General features: G+C 52.3%; 1 protein-coding gene across 2 annotated transcripts in view; it reads left to right on the top strand.

The window, feature by feature from the left end:
* Positions 1-18,956, top strand: part of AP1M1 (adaptor related protein complex 1 subunit mu 1) — a 29,321-nt gene extending 10,365 nt beyond the window's left edge. For both annotated transcript variants that reach the window (XM_027038215.2, XM_053219699.1), the window contains exons 6-12: positions 9,702-9,828; positions 10,952-11,094; positions 11,512-11,583; positions 12,011-12,169; positions 17,701-17,826; positions 18,407-18,482; positions 18,647-18,956. In XM_027038215.2, the coding sequence (XP_026894016.1) occupies positions 9,702-9,828; positions 10,952-11,094; positions 11,512-11,583; positions 12,011-12,169; positions 17,701-17,826; positions 18,407-18,482; positions 18,647-18,669 (726 nt within the window). In that variant the 3' untranslated portion in view covers positions 18,670-18,956. The remainder of the gene's footprint in view (positions 1-9,701; positions 9,829-10,951; positions 11,095-11,511; positions 11,584-12,010; positions 12,170-17,700; positions 17,827-18,406; positions 18,483-18,646) is intronic.
* Positions 18,957-20,636: the final 1,680 nt, after the last annotated feature.

The following is a 20,636-nucleotide window of genomic DNA, read 5'->3' as shown; positions in this document are numbered from 1 at the left end:
GAACAAGCAGACTTTGCACAGCAGCGGAGCCCTGGGAAGCCGTTACTTTCTGGGTGACGGCAGATCGGCAGCAGTCAGGCCGCGGTGCAGCTGGCGCTCGTTCAGGCTTCCTTAGCTTCTGTCCTTGTTGGGGGTCCACGCAGGGACCTGGTGGGCGTTGCCGTGTAAAGCAGGGGGGAGGTTGGAAAGCGCAGGGATCCGTAGTCAGAAAGACCGCCTCACTCACGATCCACTGTCCTCTTGGGCCTCCCGCTGTAAATTCACAAACGCACGCGGTCCTCCCGTCGCACCAGGGGCAGTCGCGGCTCTCCCGCAGCTGGTTTTCTTAGGTTTCTTTTCTGTTTGTGCGTGTTTGCTTTTCCCTTTGGTTTTATTTTTTAAGTTCTCACTAAGTCAAATTGACCTTTTTTTCTATTAGTTTTAGCCCACATAGAGATTCTTGCTCCCCTTTGCCGTCATCAGGATACGTGCCACCTCTAAAACCTCTCTTCCTGCCGCCTCTCCACCCCCTGGCAGCCGCTGCTCCGGTCGCGTCGCGCGTCGCTAGCCAGTAGGCCCCATGCTCCACGCCGCCTCTCTGCCAGCCCGGGGCCTGGGCCCGGGGGTCCTGCTCCTGACTGGCGTCGGAGCGCCACATCCCCGTGCCCGTGTCGCTCACCTTCATCTCCTCCCATAGGCGTTTTTCGTCTCACCTGTCACAAGAAGGGCGGGTACAGGTATTAGAGAGAGAGCACGAGCGAGCGCAGTCACGTACCTTGTATTACAGTCTGTGGTTATAACTGTCCCATTTGATCTTTGTTGCTCTTCTCTTACTGTGTGTAACTTACGTATTAACCCGTATTACAGGTATATACGTTTAGGAGAAAACATAGCACGTGATGAGGGTTCCCAGGCATCCACTGGGGGTCTTGGACCGTCTCTCCTGCAGATAAGGGGGACTCCTCTAGTGTTGTCTTGTTGAGGTTGTCATATGCGTGGAATCCCAGAGTATGTGACCTTTTCAGTCTGGCTTCTTCCACTAAGCATAATGTCTTTGAGACTTATCCAAGTTGCTGTGTTTATCAAGAGCTTGTTTCTTCTTCTTCTTCTTTTTTTAACGTTTATTTATCATTGAGAGACAGAGAGACACAGAGCGTGAGCAGGGGAGGGGCAGAGAGAGGGGGAGACACAGAATCCAAAGCAGGCCCCAAGCTCCAAGCTGTGAGCACAGAGCCCGACGCGGGGCTCGAACTCACAAACCGCGGGATCATGACCTGAGCCGATGTCAGACGCTTAACCAACTGAGCCACCCAGGCGCGCCCCGCCTGTTTCTTCTTATATCCATTTGTATTTATTTTATTTTTGGAACCACACCGTGTTTATCCATTCACCTCTTGAAAGACTTTTGGGTTGTTTCCAGTGTTGGGCTATTGTGAGTGGAGTTGCTATAAACATTCCGTGTGCAGGTTTATGTGTAAACGGAAGTTTTTCTTTCTCGAGGGCAAATACCCAGAGTGGGATCGCTGAGTCACATGGTAAGCGTACGTTTAACTTTATAAGAAACCGCCAGACCGTCTTCCAGACTGGCTGCTCCATTTTTGCCTTTTCACCAGCGGTGGATGAGAGTTCTGGTGGTTCCATATCCTCGAGCACTGTTATGATTTTCTGCATCTTTTTTTTTTTTTCAACGTTTATTTATTTCTGGGACAGAGAGAGACAGAGCATGAACGGGGGAGGGGCAGAGAGAGAGGGAGACACAGAATCGGAAACAGGCTCCAGGCTCTGAGCCATCAGCCCAGAGCCTGACGCGGGGCTCGAACTCCCGGACCGCGAGATCGTGACCTGGCTGAAGTCGGACGCTCAACCGACTGCGCCACCCAGGTGCCCCTTGTGAGCATTTTTAAATTGGGTTGTTTCTTTTCTGATTGTTGCATTTTGAAAGTTCTTTATGTATCCTGGATAGAAGTCTCTTGTCAGATACGTGATTTGCAGGTATTTTCTCCCAGGCCGTCACTTGTCTTTTCATTCTTTTGGTCCAGTGTCTTTCACAGGACAAAAGTTTTTAATTTTGAGAAAATCTAATTACCGATCTTTTTGTGCGTGTGCTTTTGGTGCCGCGCTGCTGAACCCAGGGTCATGTAGGTTTTCTCCTAAATTGTCTTGTAAAAGTTTTCTGGTTTTACATTTAGGTCCATGACCAACTTTGAGTTACGTTTTATCTAAGCTATGAGGTTTGTGTCCATTGTGTGGATGTAGAGCAGTGTTCTGCAATTGTTCCAACATCATTTTTTGAAAAATTACCCCTTTCTCCATTAAACTGCCATTGTGTTTTTGTCAAAAATCAGTTGGCCGTATTTGTGTGAGTCTGCATTCATCTGTAGTATCTATTCATTCACCAACACTGCGCTGTCTTTGACAACTGTAACTTTATTAAGTCTGAAAAGCAGGTAATGAGATCCTTCCAGCGTTCTTCTTTTTTCAAAATTGTTTTAGCTATTTAGTTCCTTTGCATAAAATATTAGCATCAGGAGGCATCTGGGTGGCTCAGTCAGTTGAGTGTCCGACTTTCAATTTTAGCTCAGGTCATGATCTCATGGTTGTGGGATTGAGCCCCACATGGGGCTCTGCACTGACGGCTCGGAGCCTGCTTGGGATTCTCTCTCTCCCTCTCTCTCTGCCCCTCTCCTGCTTGTACGCATGCACGCTCTGTCTCTCTCAAAATAAACACATATATTTTTAAAAAGTTTAAAATGTTAGCATCAGCTTGTCTGTGTCTACAAAAAAAATCCTGCTGGATTTTGATTGGGATTTTATTAAATAACTATTAAATAATCAGCGTGGGGAGTGCCTGAGTGGCTCAGTTGGTTAAGCATCCGACTTCAGCTCAGGTCATGATCTCGCAGTCCGTGAGTTCAACCCCTGATTCAGGCCCTGTGTTGACAGCTCGGAGTCTGAGCCTGCTTCGATTCTGTATCTCTCTCTCTCTGCCCCTCCCTGCTTGCACTGTCTCTCTCCTCTCTTCCACAAATAAACATTAAAAAAATTTTTTTAATAAATAATCAGTGTGGAAGAGAATTGGTATCATTAGTATATTAAGTCTCACAACCCACAAATGCTGTATGTCTTTCTAGTTAGGTCATCTTTTTTATTTTTTTTTAACATTTATTTATTTTTGAGAGACAGAGACAGAGCTTGAGTGGGGAAGGGGCAGAGAGAGAGGGAGGCACAGAATCTGAAACAGGCTCTAGGCTCTGAGCTGTCAGCACAGAGCCCAACGTGGGGCTCAAACTCATGAACTGTGAGATCATGACCTGAGCCGAAGTTGGACACTTAACCGACTGAGCCACCCAGGCACCCCTAGTTAGGTCATCTTTGATTTCATTCATAAACGTTTGGTAATTTTTACCATGTATGTGTTATGTTAGAGTTATACTTAAGTATTTCATTTGAAAGTATCATAAATTGTATATTTTAGATTTACTTGGTAGAAGTCACTTATGAAACTATCTGAGCCTAGAGATTTCTGTTCCAGAATATTTTTAACTACAAATTTCAATCCTGTAATAGTTATAGGATTCTTCGGGTCTTCTGTTTCATCTTGGGTGAGTTTTGGCAGTTTGTTGTTTTTAAGAAGCTGATCTACTTCATCAGAGTCGTTGAGTTTATGCATATAGTGTTCTCTGTAGTATTCCCTTACTGTCTTTTTAATGTCTGCAGGGTCGGTGCTGATGTCCCCTCTTTCATTCCTGATATCAGTCACTTATGTCATATTTTTTTTCTTTGTCAGTCTTGTGAGAGTTTCATCTATTTTATTGGTGATGAATTGGCTTTTACCAAGAATTAGCTTTTGATTTCATTGATTTTCCATTTTCAATTTCATTGATTTCTGTTCTTGGCTCTAGTATTTCTTTCTCTGTGATTTGAGTTTGTTTTGCTCTTCTTTTTCTAGTTTCTTAAGTTGGAAGCGAAGATGCTGATTTGGAATCTTTCTTTTCTAATATAAAGATTTAATGTCGTACATGTCTAAGCAGTGCTTTAGCTACGACCCATAATTGGTATGTTAGATTTTCATCTTCAAAATATTTTCAAATTTCCCTTGAGACTTCAGTTTTGACTCATGGATTGATTATTTATTTATTTATTTATTTATTTTAATGTTTATTTTTGAGAGAGAGAGAGAGAGAGAGAGAGAGAGAGAGAGGGCATGAGCAGGGGAGGGGCAGAGAGAGAGGGAGACACAGAATCCGAAGCAGACTTCAGGCTCTGAGCTGTCAGCACAGAGCCCGACACGAGACTTGAACCCACCACTGCGAGATCATGACCTGAGCTAAAGTCAGACTCCTAACTGACTGAGCCGAAGTCAGACTCCTAACTGACTGAGCCACCCAGGCACCCTGACTCATGGATTATTTAATGAAAGTGTGTTAATTTTTAAATGTTTACTTATTTTTCTGTTACCTTATTGTTGTTGTTTTTTTGTTTTTAATTTAATTACATTATTGTTTAAGAATATACTTTCTATGCGGTGCCTAGGTGACTTAGTCAGTTAAGCATCTGACTCTTGGTTTCGGCTCAGGTCATGATCTCATGGTTCGTGAGTTCCAGCCTTACATCGGTCTCCATGCTGACCATGTGAAGCCTGCTTGGGATTCTCTCTCTCAAAATAAATAAACTTTAAAATATATAAATATACTTTTTATAATGCCCATTCTTTAAAATTTAAGGTTTGTTTTAGTGACCCAGAATGTGATCTATCTTGCCAAACGTTCCAGGTACACTTGAGAAAGATATATATTTTGCTTTTGTCGGGTGGACTGTTCTGTAATTGCCAATTAAATCCTGTTGGTTGGTGACATTTATTTCTTCTAGCTTTTCTTACTCATTTTCTGTCTACTAGTTCTACCTATTATCGATAGCGTTAAAAGCCCCAGCTGTTAATTGCAGATTATGTCTTAGCATATTTTGAAGCTATGCTGTTAGGCACAGGCACATTTAGGATTCATATGTTTCCTTGGTGAAATGACCCTTTCTTTCATCATTATATAAGGTCCCTCTTTATCCCTGGTAATTTTTTTGCTCTGAAGTCTATTTTGCTATTAATATTGTCACTTCAGAGATTATTCCATTAGTGTTTACACACTATGTGTTTTTCTATCCTTTTACTTCTTTTTTTTTAATCCTTTTATTTTATTTTTTTGAAGATTTTATTTTTAAGTAATCTCTACATCCAACATGGGGCTTGAACTCATAACTCCAAGATCAAGAGTCACACACTCCACTGACTGAACCAGCTAGGTACCCCATCCTTTTATTTTATTTTTTTTAAGTTATTTAAATTCTAGTTAATATACACGGTAATGTCAGTTTCAAGTATACAGTGTAGTGATTCAGTACTTCCATACATCATCCAGTGTTCATACTGGGTCATTTTTTAACATCCATTCTGGCAGTCTTTGTCTTTTAATTGGTATGTTTAGAGCATTTATACTTACTGTAACTGTTAATTTGTTAGATTAAAATGTCTGCCATTTTATTGTTTTCTTTTTGTTGCCTCTGTTTTTCATTCCTTTGTTTTTTTTTTTTTTTTCTTCCTATCCTTCCATGGTCTGTTTGAATGTTTTTAATATTCCATTTCATTTCTTTATGGTGGTTGTTACCATATCTCTTTATATAGTTGTATCTAGTGGTTGCTATAAAATGCATACTTACCTGCTTAGAATCAATATTTCACCACTTCACTTGGAATCCAGAAAGTTTCCTACCCCTCAACGCTAGAGCTGTTTTATACATTAATCTAGATGCATTGGAAACCACCTCCGACAGTGGTAAGATTTGTTGCTCTCAGTTCCCAAACATGCTTTAAAGCAGTCAAGACAATAACCCATTTAACTCAGACATTTGGCACTTCTGTGGCTCTCCCTGACTTTTCCCAGGTTTCCTTCCGGTATCATTTCCCTTCTGCCTAAAAAGCTACTCTTAGCTGTTCTTTCAGAACAGGTCTACTTTGCTTTTCCTCCATCTGAGAATGTCTTCGTTTCTGCTTCATTCTGAAGGATATTTCAACTGGATACAGGTTCTGGGTTGACAGTTGTCCTTTGGCTCCTTGAAAATGTTGTGACATTCCCTCCAGGTTCCATGCTTCCTGGTGAGAAATCCACGGTCACTCGAATCCATATTTCCCTGTAGGTAACACATTGCTTTTCTCTGGATGCTTTCCAGATTTTTTTCTTTGTCTTTAGTTTTCAGCAGATAGATTTGCTGTGTCTGGGTATGGATATCTGTAGGTTTCTACTCTTTGGGATTTGTTCATCTTCTTGTATCTGTTTGGTTATGTCTCCTACCAAAATTGGGATGTTTGCAGCCATTATGTTCTCAAATATGTTTGCCCAGTGACATGAATATCAGACCTTTAGTCAGTGTCCCAAGGGCCCCTGAGGTGCTGTTTCTTTTATCCCATCTTTTTTTTTTCTCTTTGTTGTTTAGATTGGATGCTTCCTTCTGATCGGTCTTCAGGTTCACTGACCCTTTCCTGTTTTATCTCCATCCTTTTGTTGAGCCCATCCAGCAAGTTTGGTATTTCAGTGACTGCATCTTTTAGTTCTAAAATTTCCGTTTGATTCTTCTTCCTATAGTCTGCTTCTTTACTGAGACTTTCTATTTTAACATTTGTTGCAAGGGTGTTTGTAATTTTTACATAACTGTTTGAAGTCTTTTGTCAGATAATTCCAACATTTGCATCAGCATTGGCATCTGTTGATTGTATTTTCCGTGTGAGTTAAATTTTCTTGGCTCTTTGTATGCTGAGTATTTTTAGATTGTATCTTGGACCTTTTTGAATGTTACATTATAAGATTCTAGGTCTTATTTAGATTATACAGAAAATGTCTGTATTTGTGTTCGAGCTGACAGTTGGCCTGGTTAGGTTCAGGCCACAAGTTGCAGCCCCCAATTTGTGGGCCGTAAGTATCAGTTCAGTTTTCAAAGCCTTCCTGCCATTTGCTATTTGAGTTTGTCCGGAGTATGCACTGCCTGGTGGTCTGTCTGGGACTGGGTGGTTTGTTTCTCAGAGTCTTTGGCATGCTAATTAGGATCCTAGCTACTCATGCCCAGTTCTAGAGTGCTCTGGAGACACAAATAACTTCATGGGTTTGCTTTCCTGGACTCCTCACTCTCTACTCTCTTTCTGGCATTTGTCAGCTGTTTAGGACTTCCCTTTTGGGTTCTGTGACCAACTGGGGGCTCTAGATCCCCACTCCGGCCTGCCTGCCTGCCTGCAGTGGGCCTGAATCCTGGGTTTGCCCCACCCTCTGGGAACAACAGCTAGGTTGCCTGGGGCCTGGAGGTGAGAGAACAGACAAGGGGGGAATTGGGGGATTTCCATATGCCCTCTAAGCAGCAGGAGTTCCCCTTCTGGCCCCGAAGCCAGAGCTACAGGCTTCCGCCAGCTCAATCAGCGTCCCCGGGGCTCACTTCCACTTCCAGGTTTCCTCTGCACTTTCCCACGGGGCCTGGGTGCCGCGCTTTCAGTGGCTCTTCCCAGATCCACCCACTGTGCCTTTCAGTCTTTGATGATTGCCCATGGACCCTGCCCGTGTGTCGTCCTTGTAGCCAGTGGCAGGGAAGGGCATACAAGCCGACCCCATGTTGCCCGCAGCCTGCTTGTGTTCACTTTGGAGATTATCATGACTGATCAGACCAGTCCCATCACGCGGCTCACTAGGGTGTGCCCTTTCCAGCTGCCGCAGGCAGTGCAGAAATGAGCCAGCTTGTCCGTCCTCAGATGTGTGTTTGGGGCAGCATCCTTACCTGGGCGGGGTTCCTGGAGCGGTGGGTCCTCCGGTGTGGGATTGTTGACGGTGCTTCCCCAAAAAGATTCTCCCAGTGGACTGCGCATAAACATATTTGCCTTTTTACTTTTTAAGTCTTGGAGCAAGACAGTGGCCTCAGTAACCACATGCCCCTCCTGCCTTTGTCTGAATTGTTTATTGAGCCCAGAACATGGTCCATCTGGCACTAGAGTGTGCTGGCCTATGAAAGCAGATCCGGGGGAACAGCCTATAAATAGGTTATATGAAAACACTGGCAGTTCGATGGGTGTCCTGACCACAGTGCACCCAGCATGTGGCTGTGCCTGAAGGACCCTGTTCTTCCGTACACGGGGCAGCACGAGGCAGGTGCAGGTGTCCCAGATGCGCTAGAACACCGTCGTCCTGAGTCTGATTGCAGAGCCGGCTGCTGAGTCCACACCGGCGTCCAGTTTCCGGTGACCTGGGTGTAACGGTGTACTTGAGCAGCTCAGCAGACATCCCTTCTGCACCCACCCATCCTGGTTGCCGCCTGCAGGGCTGAGATGAGCCTTGGGCCTGCACAGTTCTTCTCCCCTTCCTGAGCCCGCCTTCCCAGCATTGGTGACCTCACCTGTTCAGTTCCAGAGGGCTGTGTAGTCCCTACTCCCCACGCGGGGGGACGGCCCTCCACATCTAGGGGCAGTCACAGTTGGGAGCATGGGGGGTGCCCAGAGCCCATCCCACCAGCGAGGGCCTACGTTTGCACGTACCTGCTGAGGACCTTCTGCCCCCAGGCACTGTCTTCGTGCTGGACCCAGCAGTGAGTGGCCTGACGCACCCCCTCACCAGAGTGGGGACAGAGGTGGACAGGGAGAGCTGATGAGAGGCGGAGGAGGAAGAGGTGGCCGCTGTGTGCAGTGGGGACAGTGAGAGGCCAGTGTGACCAGAGTATAGTGAGCAGTGAGGTGACAGAACCAGACGTTGCAGGGCCTTCTGTCCTGTTTTGTGCCTTTCCCGGGTTGTCGTTTCCTTGGTGCCTCGGTTTTCCACCTCCTTCAGAGGCGAAGGGCTCTCATGTTTGCCTGTGGTGCTTTCCAGATGCTTGAGTTAAAGGCTGGACAGATTTTCCTCCTCCTCTGTAGAAATAGGCAACTCGGGCCTTCCAGCACGTGGGTGTGGCTGGCACCTCTGAGGAACGGCCCTCGTGGCCCCAAGGCCTGTGCATCTGCAGCCCTTGTTCTTGCCTGTGGGTGTGGACGTGGTGATGTGGGGTGGTCGTCGTAGCTGTGGCCCCAGCGCCTCCGCCAGCCATTGTGTGGCCTCTGTTCTGTATCTAAAATGGGCCTGAGAAGAGGTGTTCCAGCAGCCTGGCTCCCTCAGGACAGCCTCAGGGTTTGTCTGCTGGCCTGTTGTGACTTTCTAATCACTATCTCAGATGCTTCCTGGTCTGCTCGTGAGCTACAGGGTTGCCCGAAGCATAACTCTGCCATGCAGACTGTTGGAGTGTACGGGGAAGGGCTCAGCCGTTACTCCTCTGACTTTATCTGGTGCTGTGGATCCATGGTCATCAGACCTCAGGGCAGCCCTGGGGAGCAGCGAGGTGTCAGGACCGGGGAAGCTCCATCTTTAGGAAGTAGCGGATATGGGGCAGGTGGCCTCCTGAGGCCCCACTTGGAGAAACAGAGATCTCTAGAAAAGCAAGTGTGACCTGCCTGGAGGAAGGCCAACCTAGTGGTTGAGCAGGCACTGGTAGGGTCCTCGCTCAGCTATGGCCTGAGGCCTAGAGGGCAGAGCCCACGGGTCGGCCTCTGTGACCCTGGCACAGAGGCTGGAGGGAGGCTGGGATGGGGAGAAGGGCATCGAGAATTGGGTGGCGGGAGGGTATGAAGCTGGTGAGTGGGGGCCTCCCTTCACGCCCGCCTCGCCGCCTCCCAGGTCAGTGCCAATGGCAACGTGCTGCGCAGTGAGATTGTGGGCTCCATCAAGATGCGGGTCTTCCTCTCAGGCATGCCCGAGCTGCGCCTGGGCCTCAACGACAAGGTTCTCTTCGACAACACGGGCCGTGAGTACCCCCCGCCACTCCCACTGCGTCCCTGTGGCCAGAGCGGGCCTGCGCTGAGCTCACAGCTGAGCTGAGGGAATACCCAGCTGCGTGGGCCAACGCGTGTACCCCAAGTACTTGCTTTAGAAACATGTTGAGGTTGTTTACAAGACAACTGTGAAAACTAGTAAATCCATAACTGGACGTAGAAAACATAGAAGAGCAGAGATCCCAAAGTCAAGTCCCCTCGTCACCCTATGGGCCAGAGTGCACGGGCGAGCACCTCAGACGTCAAGTGTGGGAAGGGTCACGCAGGTCCACGACCCTGCCCTACGCCATCTTGAAGGGAGCTGCGGGCTCAAGGTCAGGCCTTGCCTTGTTCTCTCCTGTCCTGTGCCAGCTCCTGCCCCCACCTGGAGTGCTGGGTCTGGGCTGTTTGAAGGCTACACACAGTGGCTCTGGCTCTTGCCACGCGGCCTGCATGTAGCACCCCCTGTGGTGGGGCGGGGGCCAGAGTGATCTCAGGGACCCAGCGTGCCGAGTCTCTGTGTTGACAAATGGGACACCTGGCTCCTGGCCCACCACAGGCCCCCCCGGCCATGGGAGCGGTGGCAGGGGTGGCCACACCGTCACAGCAGCAGTGAGGCCCCCTCGGGTGTCAGCCCATCAGGGCAGCTCCTGTCCCTGGCTGGGCCCCACCTGCACAGCTCCTCTGCGGGATGGAAAACCAAGACAGGAACCCAGAACACAAGGGATGACGATGCGGCCGGGGCACACCGGGAGCCCTGAGCCGTCGCCCCGCGTCTCCAGCCGGGTCTGTTCTACATTCAGCAGACTCGCCCTGGGCAGGAGCGCCAGCTAAGCCACGGACTGGCTGCTGGGGGCCAGAGTGACCCAGGCCAGCCAGCCCTGCCCTCAGCCCCAGCCCGGGGTCAGGATGTGACGGGGCTTCCAAGGGGCTGCGGAGGGACGGGGGAGGTCGTCCAGGAACCCGGGCCACTTGGCATTCGTGACCCAGACGCTCTCGCGGATTTGAGGGGCAGCTCTGCTCTGCCAGGGGTGAGCCCCCGGGATTGACAGTGTTGCCGAGGGAGTGACCCGGAGGGGCTAGGGTCTGTCCCGCCCTCACCCCGCCTCCCCGCAGGTGGCAAGAGCAAGTCCGTGGAGCTGGAGGATGTGAAGTTCCACCAGTGTGTGCGACTCTCACGCTTCGAGAACGACCGCACCATCTCCTTCATCCCCCCAGATGGCGAGTTCGAGCTCATGTCCTACCGCCTCAACACCCACGTGCGTGCGCCCGCCCTCCACCGGGGCAGGCTTTCCTCCAGGGCCGCCCGCGGGAGGCCCCGGACAGGCTCCCGCCCCCTCCCTGCTGGGTGGGAACGGTCCCTGTCCCCGAGCTGACACCCAGGGCACGAACAGCCCCCTACGGGCTGCCCGGCTCTGCGGAGCCGATGTTTGACAGCTCGGGGCTCTGAACCGTTTGAGTGACCAGAGCCCTTTGGCCCTACTGCCCCCACTGCAGGCAGCCCCGGTGACGTGTTCTGCATTTTCAGAGGCCCCTCTGTCTGCGTGTCCATCTGGCCTGGCTGGGACTCGGGCGGTGGCTTGCTAGGCTCACGCCTGGCAGATGGTCCCTTGCCTCGGGCCTCAGTGTCCCCTCTGGGGGAAAGGTGTGAGTGCCGCGTTCGCTTTCCCCAACAGGTCAAGCCCTTGATATGGATCGAGTCCGTGATCGAAAAGCATTCCCACAGCCGCATCGAGTACATGATCAAGGTGCGTGCACACCCGGCACACAACGCCAACCTGGGGACGAGGGCAGTGAGAGAGGGGGCTGTGGATAGCCTCACCGGCTCAGGGCTGGCTATCCAGGCCTAACCAGGCCTAACCAGGGCAGGGACACCGTGGGGCTCTATGACCCCTGTCCGGGGAGATCAGGCCTGTGGCTGAGGTCCGTGCTGCCTCACTGACCCAGAGGGGAGAATGGGGAGCCCTGAAGGCCAAGGGGACTGGAGGCTATAGGGAGGGTCTCAGGTGGCAGGAGGGTACGAGCTGAGCCTGGAGAACCGGGGTCAGCTTGATGGGGGGCCCCCGGGCTGGGCCAGGCCAGGGGGGTGGGGCCCTTGCCGGGGCAGGCCGGGTCGGGGCCGGGCCTTCTCACCTGTGCCTTCTGCAACCTTGGCTGCATCGGCCTCGTCTCCAGGCCAAGAGCCAGTTCAAGCGGCGGTCAACGGCCAACAACGTGGAGATCCACATCCCCGTGCCCAACGACGCCGACTCCCCCAAGTTCAAGACGACAGTGGGGAGTGTGAAGTGGGTCCCCGAGAACAGTGAGATCGTGTGGTCCATCAAGTCCTTCCCGGTGAGCACCCTTCTCAGTGGGGTGCCCCTCGACTTCCTCCCACGCCCCGCCTGCCCCCTGTGCCCATCCCAGCACGCAGCGGCCTCAAAGCGGGGCACGGGGCCAGGATCCCCGCGGACGGAGAGCCGAGGGGCGGGCCAAGCGAGGAGGGAAAGCCGGAGCCGGCACGGGCAGCTTGTCCGAACAGCACCGTCTCCGGCGTCAGGGCAGCACCCCTGCCTCTCTCCCTCCTTCCTGCCCTCCCTCTGGCACTCCAGGTCAGAACTCCGCTTCCCTTGAGGGGAACAGACTGCCTCGAGGCCTGAGCAGCGTGGGTTTCGGGACTCCAGCACGAGCTCCGGGAACGTAGAGCACTTCGTGCTGGCGTAGGTGCCTGGCTTGTGGTCAGGGTTTTGAGCACTTGAGTCTGGGTTTGCAGCAGTGGCAGCCGGAGAGCCGGGAAGGGGGGTGTGCACCCCCGTGCTGTGCTGATGACGGCCCGTGTGCCGTTTTCTCATCATGAGCAAGACGAGACTCCTTTCCTTAAGCCTGGGGGCCGTTTGCATTTCTTTCTCTGGAAATTACGGCAGCTGTCCCCTTCATTTCTCTGTCAGGTTTGGTCATTTTCTTCGTTTCTGAGAGCCCTTTTTATATGGGCAAGATTAAGCAAAGCTTTTTCTTTGATACGAGTTGCAAGAGGTTTTCCCTAGTTTGATGTTCTCTTTTGGCTTTGTTTCTGGTGGTTTTTGCTGTGTGACCTGTTTTCTTTTTTGAAAAAATTTTTATTTGTGAGAGACAGGGGGGCACAGAGAGGGAGAGAGAATCCCAAGCAGTCTGTGCAGTCAGCACGGAGCCCACGGGGGGGCTCAGTCCCACGAACCGTGAGATCATGACCTGAGCCAAAACCAAGAAAATGAAGCCGCTGTGTGACTTTTTCAGAATTGCTTCTTTGCTTTATGACTGTTGTTTAATGTAGTCAGATTTCTCAGTCCTTTCTTTTTATGGTGTCTGGACTGTAAGTCATACTTTGAAAGGCCTCACCTTTCCCAGATATAAAGGAATTCACCCATATTTGCTTCTAGAACCTGTAGAGTGGCATTTTTTGTAACCTTGGCTTTTAGGTCCTTTCAGAGCTAGGTCTGGTAAATGGGATGAGGTATAGGTCCAGTTTTGTCTTTTCCCAAATGGCTATCCAGTTTTCTAACATCATTTACTAAAAAGTCTTACCTTCCCCCAGTGGTTTTGAAATGCCATGTTTATCAAATATCAAATGTTTATCAAATATCAAATGTTTATCAAATATCAAATATGGCATAAGGTCTCTTTCTGAATGTCCTGTTGTCTATCTGTCCATGCAGCGAGGCCACATTTTAACTCAGGGCTTTAGTCTATGTTTTAACATCTGATGAGGCCAGGCCCACCTCCCCCCCCCCCCCAACCCCCCATATCCATCTCTTGTCTGTTTCCTGGTGATTCTTGCTTGTTTGGTTTTCCTTAATGAATTTTGGAATTTGTTTGTTTGTACTAAATACCAAAGTCAGTTAGAACACCTCTATGAGGTTTGTCCTTTATGAGGACTTTGTCCTGTGTCCTTTTATGAGACTGACCTTTGTGTTAGTCTCACCTTTGTGCTTTTGGGGATGTTTGAGTGTTTACCTTATATACTTCACATAGCCTTTCCCTAGGTGTAAAAAAGTGCATTTATTGAAATACAACATGCAGAAAAGTACACAAATGGAATGTGAATGAGTCAATGAACTTCCTCGGGGGGAAACATCCATGTGTCTGGAACTAGATAAAAGCCACAGAACATCCCCTGCCCTCAGGAGCCTCCAGGGCTCACGACCAGTTGGCACATTTCTCATAAAGATGCTTTAAAAAAATTTTTGTTCTATGTTTGTTTATTTTTAAGAGAGACAGTGCAAGAGGGGGAGGGGCAGAGAGATTGGGAGACACAGAACCCAAAGCAGGCTCCGGGCTCTGAGCTGTCAGCACAGAGCCCAACGTGGGGCTTGAACTCACAAGCCACGAGATCATGACCTGAGCTAAAGTCAGATGCTTCACCGACTGAGCCACCCAGGCGCCCCTCTTGTGAGGATGATTTTTTTTTTTTTTAATTTTTTTTTTTTTCAACGTTTATTTATTTTTGGGGCAGAGAGAGACAGAGCATGAACGGGGGAGGGACAGAGAGAGAGGGAGACATAGAATCGGAAACAGGCTCCAGGCTCTGAGCCATCAGCCCAGAGCCTGATGCGGGGCTCGAACTCACGGACCGCGAGATCATGACCTGGCTGAAGTCGGACGCTTAACCGACTGCGCCACCCGGGCCCCCTGAGGATGATTTTTAAGTCAGTGTGTCGGTGAGTGGGGTCTTCTCTTCCATTGTGTCTTCCAGCAGGTGGCTGATGTTTGTATGGTAGTTTTACGCCCTAGTTCCCTCCTGTATTTTTGGTTTATGGTAGTTTTTCTTTCAATTCCTGCGCATCTTCAGATACTCCTTCGTATCATTTACAACCAGATACGGTTTTCCCTTCTCTGCTGTTGTTGGGCATTTGATGGCTCCGGCGTCTCCTTGCTTTGGCTGCTGTCTCCAGGGCCCATAAGTGGAGGTGGAGAGTGACCTCTGGTCTTGGCCCCAGCTGGAGGCGCTGGGCGTCCTCCCCCCAAGTCTGACACCACGTGGGGCCGTGGACTTGATCCAGCCCTTACTTTCCTGTGTTTTCGGCACAAATGGGTAACAAATTCATCCAGGTGCCCCTTTGGTGTCTCAGTTCAGATCTGTTAACGGGTGGATCTCGAAACATGGCTGCCTTCCGGTAAGCTCCACCTGATCGAGGCATATTTCCTTTTCAAAGCACCGTTGAACTGCGTTAACACTGTGCATAACCTTTGCACGCTGATGTTCGTAACCGAGGCTGACTTTTTTGGGGGCGCTCTCTGTTCTGCCTGTTTCGTAATTACCCCGTGCCCCATTTCCATGCCGCAGGGCAGTTTGAGGAGCCTGGATGTCATCTGGTCTTGAGGTTGATGGAATTTGGCTGTGTGACCTTCCAGATCTCGACTACTTTCTCTCTTCTGTGGAAATTGGGCCATTCAGAGTTTCCATTTCTGTTACAGGCTGTTTGGGTAAATTGTTTCCCTTCAAAAAGCCAGCCAACCTAAGCAGGTTTTTAAGTTGTCTGCCAAGTTGGAGAAAGTGGTCTTTCTTTTTCTTTTTCTTTTTTTTTCCCATTATGATGGTTACTTCTACCTTGTTATTTTTTATTTTGTCTATTTGGGCCTTCTGTCTTCCTTGATAAAGCCGCCTAGTGGCTTCTCTCTCTCTTTTTTTTTCCCCCAGATTTGCTTTTTAATTTTGTTGTAATGTTTTCCAGTCTTTTGTAAGTCCTCGGTTTAAATTTCTTCATCCTTTCCTTGTTCTAAGTTTTCTTTCTTTTTTAAAAAAATTTTTTTTAATGTTTATTAACTTCGAGAGAGAGAGAGAGAGAGAGAGAGACAGAGCATGAGCAGGGAGGGGCAGAGAGAGAGAGGGAGGCACAGAATCTGAAGCAGGCTCCAGGCTCCGACCTGTCAGCACAGAGCCCGACGCGGGGCTCGAACCCACCAACCATGAGATCATGACCTGAGCCGAAGTTGGATGCTTAAGCAACTGAGCCACCCAGGCTCCATCCTTGTTCTGAGTTTTCAAGTTGGATAGTTTCATTTGATGATTTTGTTTTAAAATTTATATCGCCACAAGTATTTAAGCCATAAATATTCCTACGAGCCCTGCCTTAGCTATATAGCGCTTAGATTCTGACATGTCCTATTTGATGTGATCATCTAGAAATTCTGTAACCAAACAGAGTGGGTTGTTCTTTTTAAATTTCCTCGGGGAAGGGCCTTCTGTTTTCTTTTCTCCTCACTACAGATTTGGAGCACTGAGGCCAGACAGTGTTATTCTTGTCGTTTCCGTTTCTGGGATTTTTTGAAGTGTTTGTTGTATGCGAATGGAAGGTCAGAGTTTGCAGATCCCCTGCGTGCACTTGGGAGGAAGGCAGGGCTTCTGCTGGCGGGGAGAGAGCCCACGAGGTCTGCGTGACGCCGAGGTAGCGTCTGCCCGTCAGCTCGGCCTTCCTCCGGCTCCCTCTGCGCCTCGTGTGGCGCCTGCTTCACAAGCTGCTGCCGCGTGAGTTGGTGCCGTGGATACTCGCAGCTGCGGTGTCTTCCCTGTGGACCTCGGGACCGCGGCCTCCGGGACCATGGCCTGTCCTCCTTGCACCTGTGACTGCTGCCCTGCGTTCTCCCCTGCCGTTTGTCTGCCTCTGGCTGGTGCGCCTTCGCCGGGTCTTCCTGCGGCTGTGGCCTTTCTCTGCTTTTGCGGCACAGAGTTGTGTTTTGGCCTGTGAGCCGGCCTGTAGGTCTCTCTCGCTCTCGGGGGACTTGCACCCGCTGACATCGGCGTGACGGACACGGGGCGGGCGAGCCGACGCGCCACTGCCCCTCGGCCTATCCTCGTGCTTTCGTTTCCCCTTTTGTCTTTATAAGGCTCAGATTTGGGGTCCGGTTACTGTTTCATACACAGGCTGATGATGAAGCGGCTTTAGTTCCTCAGCTGCCTGCTTTGTCTGCGGCTGGGACCGCATTATTCTCCCCTCATTGTCCCAGAGTCTTAACTCAGCACATGTCACTGGCTCAGGCAGAGTCCCTGCTGTGGCCCTGGCCCTGGCGGTGGTGAACACACTGGCTGCTGGCTCCGCCCCAAGGAGGGGAGCATGAGGGGAGCACGAGCGCAGGCCGGGAGCCAGGGCTCCGCTCTGCTCTGCTCTGCCCGAGAAGCTCCAGCACCGCCCCTGCCTGCTCCGGCCAGAAGCAGCCCTGCTCAGCAGCCGCTCCTGCCAGAGCCGTGGGGGTCACCTGGTGTCCTGGGCGCGATGAGGGCCGCGCTCTCTTTGCTCCCTACTCCTCTAGGTGCGACACCCCGGGCGCTTGGATGGCCGGGCTGAGATGCCTCACTCACGTCCGGGCCTGGGCTTCCGGTCATTCAGGGGCCACCTCTGGGAGCAGGACCCGAGTCCAACCCATCAGTCAGCCCCCAACCTCCATCCTTCACTTTTGTCATCTCCCTCTGTTCACCATGCCTCACCTTGACCTTCCCCCTCTGCTTCCACGTGCCACCCAGATATGGGGCAGGTGGGGCTGTTCTCTCGGGCTCTGGCCTCAGCAGGTGGTCTACACCTCGTGCCTCCTTTCCCTGCCTGAGGCCTGTCAGTCTAGGCATCCTTGAAGCAACTAGTCTTCGTTCCCTGAGAGTCTGTGCCACTCTCTTGATCCTAACAGTTTGGCGATTTTCTGCAGCATGCCCGCGATCGGGCCGGCTCAGCTGGCAGGACGGTCCAAGAGGCCTGGGCTAAGTGTAAGTGTGTCTGAGGAGCCGAGACTCTGGGAGACCGCGGCCACACAGGAAGGGGCTCCGTGGCCGGGCCAGCAACTTGGTGCCCTGCAGGAGCAGCTGTTGGCTGAGCTGGGCCGGGGCCTTGGCCTGACTGTCTCTCCCTCGTCTGCTCCCCCAGGGTGGCAAGGAGTACCTGATGCGGGCTCACTTTGGCCTTCCGAGCGTGGAGGCGGAGGACAAGGAGGGCAAGCCCCCGATCAGCGTCAAGTTTGAGATCCCTTACTTCACTACCTCTGGCATCCAGGTACACGCGGCCAGGGCCACAGGGCCCCAGAGCGCACGTGGACGGGCCCAGGCCTCCATCCCAGCTCGGGTTGCTGCAGCCAGCGTGGACAACGGTGCTGGTCTGCCTTCCCAGGGCGCCGACGTGCTGCCCCGGCTCTGCCGCCCTCCTCGGGCAGCCTGGTCCCACCCCTGTCCACACAGACCTCACCCTGCACTTCAGCCCTGAGATTAGAGAGTCGTTCCGCCCCCAGAACTAGAGTTTGAGCCTCCGGTGTTCGCGCACCTGCCACCACAGGGCCTGTTTTCCAAATCCGCGAGGGGAGGTGAACTCTGGGCCTCCTCTCCAGGAGTCTGCTGGAGGGCCGTGTCTGAGAGGGCACAGCCTGGCTCTTTCCCGCACCTTCTGGCAGTGACCGCTCCCTCCCGCAGTGTCCACACACTCCAGACAGATGCCCCTTCCCCCTCCCCCCCCCCCACTTCTGCCTGTGCTTGCCTGCTCCTCCTCACAGCCTCCCCTCCCCTCCCTGGCCCCGAGGGAGTGACGGGGTGGGGGCCAGGGGCAGCACGCACGTACTCAGGCCCTGCTGCCCGTGCCCTAGGTGCGCTACCTGAAGATCATTGAGAAGAGCGGCTACCAGGCTCTGCCGTGGGTCCGGTACATCACTCAGAACGGAGGTGCGTGCAGCCCGCCACGGGCGGTGCAGACAGGCTTCCTGGTGGCCGCCCCCCTGTGCCCCAGGTGGTGCACACAGAGCAGCCCCAGGGTTGTGGTGGGGGAGGGGGGCGGCCCCGCCCCCAGGTGCGGAGCAGAAAACCAACGCCTCCTTCCCTGCTTCTAGATTACCAGCTCCGGACCCAGTGACGGGCCCCACGGCCAGCGCGGGCGCTCCAGGTGGAAGCACCCGGAGGAAGCACCTGCCGAGCCTGCGGGATGGAGGAGGGGCGCCCCCCTGGCTGCCGGCCACCCTCCTGGCTCCTCCCGGCTCCTCCCGGGCCCCACCTCCTCCAGGCACACCTGCTCTGCCATTGCCACTCTCGTCCCTGAGGTCCCTTCTCCCAGAAGAGGCTCATCTTCGAGAAGTCTTGTCTCTCTGCCCCCTGAGTCAGTTTGAGGGGAAGGAAATGAAATCTTTCCCTCCAGAGATCAAATGCAGCCTTCTGTGCTGTTTAGCTCCCAGGCGCCAGAAAGATTGGGAAATGCCCGCCGGACTGCTGGCCGCACGCGGCATGTGGCCGGGCCGGCAGGGCCGCTGTTTTATTGCCGTTCTGCTGAACGTCGTAGGTTTATAAGTGTCCCCAGAGTTTGTCTTGTTCGTCCATCGTTGTTTACGTGAACCTCACTGTGTGCACCCCCCGCCCCTTGTCCTGAAGCGCTCTTGGGCAGCACTTAGCGCGGGCGGGCTCGCCCCCCCTCCTCAGCAGCGCCAGCACCGGGTGGCCCTCCCACGTCTGGCCGGAACCTGGCACTCGGGTCTGTGGCTGCAGCTTCTGACTGCTCCTCGGGGGCTCCCGGCCTAGACCCCCGGCTTCAGCGGAGGTGCCTTCCCAGGGTGAGCCGTGCCGTGCAAGGCCATCACCCAGCCACATCAGTGTTTGTCCCCCGGGGGGCACGGGCCATCCCCGTCTGTGCTGGGTCACCCACCGCACCACCACCCTGTCTGTGTCCGTGTCACGATTACATTAAATTCCATTACTTAAACACACTGCCTGCCTTCCCTCAGGTGCAGCGTGCTGCGGACTCCTGGGTGGCCAGGGGCAGGTGCTGGACTCACATCAAGGTCCTCTCTGAGCTCACTAGAAATGCACGTTCACAGACACCCCCCCCCCCCCTCAACCCCCACCCCCCCACCGACCTGCCGAGGCAGAGTCTCTGGGATCGAGGCCCAGGAGACCTCTCAACAGTTTCCACCTGTGGTTCATATGTGCACTGGAGTTTGAAAACCGATGCCTGGTCCTCAGAGGGGATTGTGGTGGGCACATGGGCAGGAAGTGCCCTGTCTTCCCGCGGCAGGCACCTGCATCTCCCCCTGCTGCCCCGCTGGGCCTTGCCCGGCTCACCCCCTGTTGCCTGCAAGGGCTGTGCACCCCTATCCCTCCCCCGGATCGCCCAGCTCCCCCTTTGAGGGCTGGTGGGGCTCAGACCAGAGCCCTTAGAAGTGCCCTTGATGCCTTGCCCCTCACTGCCCACACCCACATCCGCAGCAAGCCCTGATGGCCTCCTTCCAGAAGACCCTGGGTCCAGAGCATTTTCCATCACTGCCCTTGCTGGAGGCCAAGCCGCAGCCTCTCGAGCCCCTGGGGGTCACAGGTCATCTGCAGGGTAGAGTGGGGCCTCTGTTCCCAGCAATGCTTGGGACAAGGTTATGTGCAAGCGCTCCCACTGTGAGCGTGTGCCTGTGTAATACTAGGTATAGTATATGTAGAAGAAAGATGGAAAGTGCTGGGCTAAGCATGCATCTTGAGTCAGGAAAAGAACAAGAAAATAAGCCTAAGAACACAGGAAGAAGGAAATAATAGGAGGGGAATAGAAAGCAAACATTCGATAAAAAGCAGAACCACAAGTTGCTTATTTTAACAGATGAATGGAATTCAGAAGCTGCTGGGAAATTTGATCAAGATGAAAAGAAGGCCCAAATCGCTATCCCTCGAAAGACATCAAACGTGGAGAGAGAGCTTTTCAAACGTGGAGAGATTAGAGCAGGAGTGGTGCCTCCTGAGGCAGGCAGGACGCCTTCTGCTGCCCAGGCCATGCGCCTGCAGGGGCTTCAGCCTCCTGGAGGGGGGGCTCTCCTGTCTAAGCCACGCGAAAACCCCATGGTGGGGGGGGGG

The sequence above is a fragment of the Acinonyx jubatus genome, chromosome A2 (assembly GCF_027475565.1).
Source record: "Acinonyx jubatus isolate Ajub_Pintada_27869175 chromosome A2, VMU_Ajub_asm_v1.0, whole genome shotgun sequence".
Taxonomy (NCBI): domain Eukaryota; kingdom Metazoa; phylum Chordata; class Mammalia; order Carnivora; family Felidae; genus Acinonyx; species Acinonyx jubatus.
This window is presented reverse-complemented; position numbering and strand designations above follow the sequence as displayed.